Raw genomic sequence first — 11,384 nt, forward strand, 5'->3', positions numbered from 1 at the left:
ATAAACGTCTTTTAATATAGCTATTAGTTTTTTGCCAATTCCATAGGATTCTAGCACTGCTAATGTCACTTTTTGGTCAATACTATCAAATGCTTTCTGAAAATCAACAAAGCAAGCATATGTTTTTATTTTTTCTCCTAGCTTTCTTTGCTATTAACTGCATTGTCAAAATCTGAATTGTAGTTCTATTTTTCCTAAATCCTGCTTGTTCATCTGCAAGGTATGTTTCCAATTGTGTCCTCCATCTTTCTGTCAATATCATCTTTATCACCTTACCAAGATGACTTGTCAAGGCAATTGTTCTATAATTTTTACATTCTAGCTTATTTCCTTTCTTCTATAATATCACTAATATAGATTTCACCTGCTCCTCTGGCATTTTTCCTTCTTTCCATACCATATTACATAGTTGGTGCATTTCTGTAACCATATTTTCACTACCATATTTAATAATTTCTCCAGTGATGTTATCATTACAAGGGCCCTTGTGTTTTAGCCATCTTATTGCTTTTTCTGCCTCTCCTCTTAAAATGTCCATATCATTCTCATTACCTGGTAGTGATATCTGCTTGAATTCTTCAGTCAGTTTCCCAACACCATCTGAATCTAGTTTTTCTTCATATAACTCACTACAGTATCTTGTCCACTGCTGTACAATTTATCTTTATTCATCAATACTTTGCCTTTTTTCATCTTTGTCTGTTTTGGTTGCCATCTTCTATTAATGGTTTTAATCATTTTTTACACCCTTCTAGTTTTATGCTCTCCATAATGCTGTTCTATATTATTGCATTAGGGGCTTCTAACCATTTCATCTTATCCATTCTGACTGCTTTTTTTTTTTTCACCTAATTACACTTTCTTCTATATTGCTCCTTTACTTGTTCTGATGTATCCCTTATCTTCAACATTCTTTCCTCCTGTACTAACTTCAGTGTTTCTTGTCTAATCCACTTCTTTTTGATCTTCTCTTCTTCTGGTACTGTTTCTTCAACTGCATCTTCTGTCGTCTTCATTATTCCTTTCGCTCTTAGATTTGAAATTTTTTTCTTTGTCCACACTTTTAAGTTTCTGGGATCATGTGATCATGGGATCACACTATCAAAAGCTATGCTTTTGAGTGTTCTGTTTCCTCAAATTTTGTTTCTGCACTCCCCTGAGGTGGGTAATGCATAGTCAGAACAAAACTAAGTGCTTTGCTCAGAATATAGAGTATACATTGGGATTCATTATTTGAAAAACAGTATATTAAATGGAGTTGAGGCATCCAAGAAAAGCAGTGTTCTTATTGAATTACATTCTAGGAAGTTGGCTGTTAGAAGCATGGTGGAGGAGGTGGTCTGATCATGAACCCAGTTAAAAGCATGTTACAAGAAATTCCTCTTATTCCTTCATTAAATATTGCCTAAATGCATTAATTCTAAACTTACTGATTTGTAAAATGTAAGACTACACAGATGCCAAGATAAAGCTGATTTTTATAAATAGCTTGTGTATTCCTGGACTTTGTGGAGAACTGCAAATATATGGTTATTTATTGTAAGAATACTTATTTTAAACTATTTCAGGCTATCTTGAAGTAAAGAAATATACTACAGGCTATACTGCTTCCAAAATTAGCAGGATATTAGTTCGCTGTTACTATGACAGCAGTCCTTGGAGACCATGTCATAGATAATTTTATTTTTCAAAAATAAGTTCGCTAACAGTTTAATGGTATATAAAACATATAATTCTAGTGTCTGCAAGTGAGTAGTAAAATAATTATATGCCAAGTGCCACACAGTGTGATAATGTAAAAAATTTAAGGAATTATTTTATGCAGCGTAAGCCTATAGTATGAATGCTAAAAAAAAAGAGAGAGCTAGAAATGTAGCTTATTTTACTACTTCCAAGATAACCTGAAAAAGAGTATATTAAGACTAATTCATTTAATTTTTGTTTCACTGAATTTTTTTCCTCCTCTAGGTAGAAGAATATTTGGAAAAAGAAATGAGAGATGCTCTGAAGAAGTATGACAGCAGTGACTATAAACTTGCTTGGGATGAGATGCAACAGAATGTAAGATTTTTTTTTTTTTTTTCTCCTGTTAACCTGTTGCTCTTTATATACTGTCTAATGATCTCATTATTAGAGGTGTAAATAATGAGTGGGATAGATAAAGGTTTGTTTTCCAGAAGGGAGGATGAACGGTGTGATTGAGACTTTGGATAAGAGGAATTATGTGGCTTCTTATTGCAAGAGGACATTCCATGCAACCTACCATCCTCCAATAGTATTTTTGAGTACATACTTTGTGGCTGATTCTTATCATTACAAGGGACTCTTCAGGAGTCAAGGACACATTGAGAGCCACATTACTCACATTGCCTGTTATAATTTCTCTTGAATTTATTCTCACTATCTGCCCTTATCACCTCCTAAGGCAAGCTACTCTAATCATATACTGAAGCTAGATGTCCCCATGAGGGACATCTAGCTTCTGCCCCTTGACTGCATTCATTCTCAACTTCCATGGATGCCCTCTTGTCCTCTCCTTACCTTCTAAAAGTAAATTTCATCTACTGTGATCCTTTGAGAAATTTGCAGGCCAATCTTTTTTTTTGGTTAGTGTCTGCAGTCTTCAAATTCTTGATCTCTTTTCATAATTTACATTCTGGTCCTGATATGATTTTTAACTCTCCTTTGTGCCTTCTCACTGTATCTGCATCGCTTCAGATTGCCTGTATAGTTTCTAGAAGAAAAATCCTGCTACTTTCACCAGCTAATTAATAATAAATTTAGTTTAATCCTTTACCAAGTGTAGGCAAACAAAGTTTGCAATTGAAGTATCGTCAGGACTGAGGCAACTTGTAGTAAAGGTTAACCAAGCTCTCATCACTCCTTGTCTCAGTATCTCCCATAATGCAAAGCACATCTCCTTGCAGACATGTATAAAGCTTTGCATTAAGGGAAGAGCCACTACCCAGACAGGTTTCGACCTTTATTGAGGTCTCATCAGTGGGAGGCAGACCTAGAAGTGGTGATACTAAGGCAGAAGCAATGGAGAGGTCATATTTACTTATACGAGTTGCCAAAAAGTGTACCTCCTCATTATTAATGGGAGATATTGAGACAAGGAGTGATGAGAGCTTAGTCCACCTTTACTACAAGTTGCCTCAGTCCTGAACTACTTCAGGTGCAAACTTTGTTTGCCTTCACTTGGGTAAAGGATTAAACTAAATTTATTATAGTCTAACCAAATGCAAAATAAACTTCCAACATCTTTCCCTAAATCCAGAGTAAATTAATAAGGTGGCACACCTTTTGGCAACTCGTATAAGTAAATATGACCTCTCCATTGCTTCTGCCTTAGTATCACCACTACTGGGTCTGCCTTACACTGATGAGACCTCAATAAAGATTGAAACCAGTCTGGGTAGTGGCCCTTCCCTTAATGCATAGTTTTATACACCTCTGCAAGGAGATGTGCTTTGCATTATGGGAGATACTGAGACAAGGAGTGATGGAAGCTTGGTTCACCTTTACTACGAGTTTCCTCAGTCCTGATGATACTTCAATTGCAAACTTTGTTTGCCTACACGTGGGTAAAGGATTAAACTATATTTATCATAGTCTAACCAAGTGGAAAATAAACTTCTTCCATCACCAGCTAATTCTTGCAATTGAAAGTCCACAAAGATTTGTGATGAGAATTGAACTAGAGGTCTCTTCCAAGAAAGGCACATTCTTATCTTTTATATAAGAGTTTGTGGTAGTTACAGGAATGACTTGTTTGTGAAGAAAAATGAGTTTTGAAAGGCCATATGTGGTAGGAAAGGTGGGCTGTTCAGGTGTCCACTGAGCTGAGATGGAAAATAAATAACATTTATGGGATGAGAGAAGGATAGAACTGTGAGCAGACTGCATTTGAATGGATTTGAGTCAAGAGGTTGTTGGAGAGAAGGCTATTGACAAAAGTGAACAAGAGATCTGAAGTAAAAAGTATAGGATAGGAGAAACTAAAATGTAATGAATATTTTTATGAAAGTAGTTGGGGTGGCCTAGGATGCAAAGAGTATTTGAATCTGGGGAAAGCATTGCATGGTATAATTAATAGAAGAATGGTCAGAGGCAGGTGAGATCTTGCAGATGAGAGGTGACATGGGTTATAACTAGTATTGACACATTGCTATTGATGAATGTTAATACCAGAAATAAAGGATGAAATTGTATTGATGTAATGCCCAAAAATTGGAATAAGGGAAAAATGGTCAGATGAAAATGGCTTTCTGATGGAATATGTAGAAGGAAAACAACAGAGCAGTGCTATTAATAATGGCAGGAGTTAGCTGCAAAAGGTAGAGATGTCAAGAAGAAATATTAATAATGCTTCAGAGGCAGTATGGAGGTACAGGATGTGATAGGCCTGGCAGTTGGAGGATGGTGATAAGGAAATGTATAGGCAAATAAGTAATCATTATGGGTGATTAATTATTGTAATATATTATCCATGGATCTTTTTTATTCCAAAGAAAATGAGCTAGACAATAGCCCATAAGCAATATATAATGGAGGGTACTTGAATAGTCTTGGATTTGATTTCATCAGGTGGATATAAGTCTGTAGCTCATCATTATTATTATTCAGGCTCCATGGAGTCGAAACTCATTGACTGTTCTTGCTCTCACCACTATCAGGCAGTGCATTCCACAGTTCAACCACCCTCCATGCAAAGAATTTCACCTGGAAAGATTTTGGTTCAAATACCACATGGAACATAATCTGTTAAGGGTTTTTCAACAGAATGTGAAGTATCTAGTCTCATACAGAAGTAGCAAGGTTTTCCTCCCAGAAAACCCGTTTCATGGGTTTCATCCTGCAAGATAGCCAGAACACGTGACTAACTGAAACCAGTGACACAGCACTGGTTTCAGTTTTAGCGTTTTGGCCATAATTCCAAGTGGTTATCCATATGAGGTTATCCTTTCTACAATGAAAGGATATGCAAAACTGGAGGGCTGGTAATTATGGAAAGCTCAAGAGAGGGCTTAGAGCTACACAATGGAACAATCTTGGAATGTGTCACTGTTGCTTTCATGCTAGTCATCTATTTGACCAGCAATGTTTGAATTTATTCTACATGTTCAGGAAGCTAAATAAGGTATTCATGAAATGGATGAATGTAGATGCTATAAGATAAATGGTAATCAGTCATGAGTAAAAAAGCATGCCAATATAGTCACTTGATTGGCAGGAATAACTGTGGTGGTAACCACTATAGAGAATTTAATCAACTTAACATTAGTTGGTATTTCTCTTTAGTATTTCATTAATAAATTGCTCAGTTTGAGTGTGTGTGTGGGAGGGGGGAATAGAATAGTGAGTTAGGAGGTATATAAGGAATTAAATTTACCTATGTTTTAAAATGAGTATGTAATATCTGCATTATCTCAGTATGGTCCTGGGAATTTTGGATTTTTAACAGAATGTGAAGATTTTTCATAGAATGAGGTAGACAAGGTTGAACAAAAGGCTTTCCCTGGAATCTGCATAAAGAGGTTGTGTGAGCAGGGGAGAAATTTTTTGGAATTTGTGGCAGACTATAATGCATTAGCTAAGTGAGTGCAGAGTGAACTAGGTGCATGACACTTTCATTGAGTATACTCAATGGAAATATAATTGTTATAGATTTAACGATCTACCCAAGAACTCTACCACTGGCATGATATGGTTTATTAGACATAGCTGACCTTTTTTTTCCCCCATAGTCCTAGTTCTTGAACAAGCTGTCAATGCATATGTAAATCTCACTACAAAAAGTTGTAAGCCTATTGTACATTAGTAGTACTGTGGCTTGTTGAGGGTTTGATAATCTTGCAGACAATTTTGTCAAAAGGGTAATGAATGTTCAGTTTTTTCTTTTTATTGCTCATATCAACCATTTAATAAAATAGCTTTGAAAGGGTTCTGTAAAGAGAAAGTTCCAGTTTAAAAAAAAAAAAAATGTGATCTTGCATTTAACTTTTGAAACTACTCTATTTTCACAGATATTTAACATAGAATCTTATTTCTTGTCACCTTATATTGAGTCATTTGTTGAGGGGCCTGCACTAAACATTCACACAATACCTGTTTCTCCTTGAACTCATTCACTGACAAAGCACTTGCAAATGACTCTGGCAACTCATTCACTACTCTAGCCAAAAATTCTAGTCCTTGCACTCTTTCTAACCACTCCCACAATTTCTAGGTGAGTTGCTGACTCCTTTCTCTCCCTTCTTACCATGTATTACTCTTCAGGGTTAATCTTTATAAAACATCTTCAGTAACATAGGAGATTTTATTCTATACCCTCAGCTACACGACTGGTGGGGGATAGCTATATGCTACCATACTAGGGAAATGATTATGAGCAAGGTGGTTTCCTGTTGCCATCCTTGCCATACTATATCTTATGACTGTAGCCTGTGTGTTCATGGGGCCAGTTTGCCTGCTTGTGGGATGAAAAACCCCAGATGAACTGGAAAAAATCCTGCTGTCCATGCCCAAGACTGGCTAACTTGGCTACGGCAGAGGAAGATCCTTGAGCTCTTCACGTCATCGCCGGGAATCAAACCTAGGACACTCCTTCCCCAGACATGGGCAAAGGTTGCAAAGCACATAGCTTGGCTAACCATGCAGACAACTTAGGAGATATGATAAACATTTTCTTTTTAGTAGCCTTCATAATTCACAGGTTTTTGATCTCTTTTTCTAGGATTTCTGACCTATCGCAACCTTGGTCACTCATCTGTGGCTTCTCTAAGGAGCCTCCTAGCTCAGTAGTATTAATGCCTTGTGGTTGGAAGGACCTGAATTTGAATCATGTCTAGGATGTGAAGAAACTTTTTATGATTTTCAACTTAAGTTAGCCATCCTCATACTGAGATGGCAGGACTTTTCTCTTGAGCATGTTGATCATTGCCCTTGTTATATCTTCCAACTTTTCTTCAGTTCCTGCTTAATGCTACTCGTCTAACTTACATCTGACATTTTTCTAACCCTCATACGCCGATACTGCCTTCACACACCTCTTCATGTTCCAAGTTGGCTTCTTAGCTTGCCTCATCTGCTCTACAGTTTTGTATAACCCCTTAACTGAAAATTCCCTGTCTGGCAATCTCCCAGGTCAAGACTGCATCAGAGCTTGTCAGTAACGAGCAGAACTAATGGCAGCTGTGAACAATTGAAGAAAATTGACAAAGTGGCAACAAAATGCGGAACAGGTTTGAAAGAGGAATACTGGTGTGGAAATAATTGCCATTAATAACAAATGTGAAAATCAAAGTACTGCAAAGGAGTATGTAGGTTAGTCGACTTGGTCAACAAACTCCACAGACTTCCAGATTCCTTTTACAAATATACTTGGTCTCGGCTCCAACTTTAAGTATCCACTGCAACTTTTAAATCCCCACCTGCTTTTTTTTGACAAACCCAAACTCCTTTTTTTCTTGACAAACTCTCCATATTCAACTTCTCCCAAAACACTCATAGACTCCTTTCAGCTGAAAGGTGGCATATGTGCATATTTGTTCTGAGATACCATGCCAAAGATCATTCAACTTGGAATCTCCTGATTATGATCTTTGGCTGAAATTCTCTGTACCACTGTATTAAACATGTTCTTCCTATATTGCTATCCCAATGTCACCAATACCACTCTGAACTCTTTGGCTTCCTCTCATTGAAAGTTGATGTTCTTCAGTTCAACTTTTCTAGCAGTAAGGTTACCTTTCCTCAGCAATTTTTAATGTCCACAATACCTTCTCCAACTGCACAGACCAGGTGGGTACAAATGCTGAGACATTTTTCATCACAAATGACCTTATGCAAATTGTTCGCATGTCCACCAGATAACTTCAACCACTTTCCAAACACTCTGAACCTCCTCCTCCTTCTTACTACTGTTCCCTCCAAATATATCATGAGTGTTCTTTCCCTTAGATAATTTTGACTACAACCTGCTTATCTCTTTCACCCACTGAACAAAATCTACAGCCATTCTCAACCAAGAGTCATCTGGAATTATAAGAATGCTCAGTGGGATGACCTCAGATTTCTGACATATTCCCTTGGTTGGATTATCGCTTTGTGCCTTCTGACCCAAGCACATGCACTGAACACATCACTGAAGTAATCCTCTCCAGAATGGAAGCATATATTCCCTATTCTTTGCTAAATTCCCATCTCATCATCTTTTTGAGAACCAAGTAAGCCTTGGTTCTCAAAAAAAGATCTACAAATAAAAAGAGCCTGTCAAATATAGAACTACAAATACAGAACCAATCATACTAAAACTACTATCATCAAAAACTATTCCTTTTTGACAGGATCTCTGCTAGAAAAATTATCAGTGCATCAAAAATAGATTTCCAAGGAGCTAAAAGCAGAACTTGCATTGTGTCCAAATGGCAGCTACACATTCTGGTTTTCTTGCAGTTAGCCACATTTTTTGCCTAACACTACTCCAACCACTAATACAGATGTCTATTGCATCACCCACAGAAAAAGCCAATCTCCTGATATCACACATTTTCCTTAAATACTTGCATAGATTTTGATAAATGTTCCCCAACCACTCCAGACACCAATACTCAATGCCTCCATTTACCTTTCACCAGAAAATGATCAGACAAATTCTGTGTAAATTAGATGCCAAAAAGTCCCCTGACAGCATTCTTCTGTTATCCACTGGCATCTACCCTACATATGGAAATTAGCCCATGTACAACCTATTCTCAAAAAAAGGGGATGACAAATCTTCACCATCAAACTATCACCCAGTTTTCACTTCATGTCTCTCCAAAGTAATGGAGGGAACCATCATCCCAACTCCTGTGCTAACTTGAGAGTGCTCAACTAATAAGACCATGAGTATGTATTCTGCCAATGCCATTCAACAGGGGATCAGCTGACCTATGCAACCCATACATGGATAATACCATGGAAAGGTTTGTCAAATCCTAAGTGGTTACATTTTTGATATCTCCAGCTTTTGACAGGGTATTAAGCTGCCATCATTTGGTCTATCCCATGACTTCTACAAGTAGGTTTCTAGTTTTCTCATTGTATTTGCAGTTCACGTAATGATAGTTTGCTGTCTTCTATATAGCTAATGCTTAGGGTCTTTCAAGGTTCTTTCCTCACTCACCTTTCTTCTATATATCAATGATCTGCTCCAGTTGACCATCAATCCAATATAGTTCTGCCAACAACAGTACATACACTCCTCCTCACTTGACAAACCTTGCACCAAACAAACCATCACAGAGCAACAATCATTGTTGCTCTGTGATGAAATTTTAAGCAAGAACATTTCTCTCCTTTGGGATTACCTTGACACCAAGAGTTTCCTGTCAAACACATTCCAACCATTACCTCATCATCCAAAAAATTGGGATTCCTCTTTTTCTCAAGGCATCACTTTACCTCTGATTTTTGCAAATTTGCCCATCATTGAGTACTGTACTGCTCTCACATCTTAGGTGATACCCCAAGAGTTTCCTAAAAAAAATAATTCTCAATGCAATACAAAGATCAGTCAGACTGATAAATTACCTATCTCTTAAACTTGCTCCAATCACTCTTGTACAGGCATTTATTATCTACTGCATTCATTTTTCTCTCTCTCTCTCTCTCTCTCATATATATATATATATATATATATATATATATATCTCAATGGTAAATGTTCAGAATTGACATCAGTAACTTCCCCTCTCCCAAATGCATCAAAATACATGCAGTTCCTGCCCAACATCTTCTCATTGTCCAACTTCATACGCATAGAACAAATTTTTCTTTCTCTTCCTTCCTTCTTGCTACTACTTTCTGGAAGAGCCTCCCCTCCCATGCATTTCCCAAAGAATAAAATGCACTGGCTTTCAAATCTAATGCGAACAAGTTCCTCCTTCTGCAGGCTCTTCCCATATACAATACTAATGTAATATTAGGTTGACCAGCCACCCTTTCATGTATAGGCCCAACATAAAAAAAAAAAATAAATAAATAAAATAAAAGCTGTTTGGAGGGAGTGATGGATCTAACACTTGATCCAATCTCCCTTCCATTACATGCTATCAAAGGCATTGTCCATTATACATTATTTTTTTCTTCTCTCCATGTGATGTTATGTAATGGAAGGGAGACCGGATCAAGTGTTAGATCCATCACTCCCCTCCAAACAGATTTATTTTTTTTTTATGTTGGGCCTATACACGAAAGGGTGGCTGGTCAACCTAATATTACATTACGTATTGTATATGGGAAGAGCCTGCAGAGCCTGTATCAGTGAGTGACAGATACCTGCTGGCCATTTGCTTGCACACCTAATCTGTAGCAGCAATCAAGTATTTTATTCTATTGGCCTTTGTCAGTTATTAGTCTCAAATGACTGCCTTCTGTATTCTAGTTCTTCCTGAACTACTTTTTGTTTTTCTATTTTATCACTAGCAACCTCCTTATTGTTTCCTCTCCTTCCTGAAAACTACCCATTGTATTCTATTCCTATGACTCATCGTTCATTATTATTAAGCAAGTTCTGATACCTATAAATAACCCTTTGCTAAATTGATGTAACATAAATATGCCAAACTCTTCTTGTTATGGATGCTTCTGCCATTAGTATACATAATATAGAATCCCTCTTGGGCTGTCAAGCCAACTTTCCTCACCTTATCTATCAAACTTAACTTCGTAACCTGAGGAGCAATAGCTGATAGAATTTGATCATTCTTCACTCACCCTACCCCCCCCTCCCAAAATTACTCTAGTTTCTTTAGACTCTTCACTTCTGAACTCTCATTGAACACTTCCTGTATGTCCAAATCCATTCATATGTAAACCATCAGTCTTGTATAAGACCTATCCAAACTAATTCCTCCTACAAAGTCTGCACTGGCTCATTTGCAATCATAGCCCTCCTTAAACTTCTCTGTATTTTAGCTTCTCATTCTATCAGCAACTCATTCGTATCTTGCATACCATGATTATTTACCAACCAAATTATTTGTACCTGCCAATATAATTTTTTTTTGCTTTCCCTCTCTGCATATCAACAGCCTTGCCAACATCTTTAATGTTTGCTCCAGGGAAACAAAATTCCATCACGATTCAAGCACTCCTCTTTTGGAGTATCCATATAAGAACTCTTTGCTCTACCTCTTGCTCATTTAACTCCTTCCTACGTAGAACTTCACTTTAGCATCATTAGCGTCCTCATTCTCAACTACCCCTGTTTTCCATAGTAGTATTTGTAACATTCATCCTTACTTTCAAGTCTTGCTGACATTACTCATCCCTCCCCCTTGTCATTCAACCCTTTGATATACTTCTTATTCTGGCATTTGCCCAATACATTCCTC

General features: G+C 37.2%; 1 protein-coding gene across 1 annotated transcript in view; it reads left to right on the plus strand.

The window, feature by feature from the left end:
- Nucleotides 1–11,384, plus strand: part of LOC150093143 (CD63 antigen-like) — a 98,713-nt gene that overhangs the window by 61,619 nt on the left and 25,710 nt on the right. Inside the window, exon 4 of the mRNA XM_090413426.1 lies at nucleotides 1,969–2,061. Within this exon, the coding sequence (XP_090269552.1) occupies nucleotides 1,969–2,061 (93 nt within the window). The remainder of the gene's footprint in view (nucleotides 1–1,968; nucleotides 2,062–11,384) is intronic.

This window comes from Typopeltis vanoorti, chromosome 24, assembly GCF_054136105.1.
Source record: "Typopeltis vanoorti isolate ZY-2024b chromosome 24, IOZ_Tvanoo_1.0, whole genome shotgun sequence".
NCBI classification, from domain to species: Eukaryota; Metazoa; Arthropoda; class Arachnida; order Uropygi; family Thelyphonidae; genus Typopeltis; species Typopeltis vanoorti.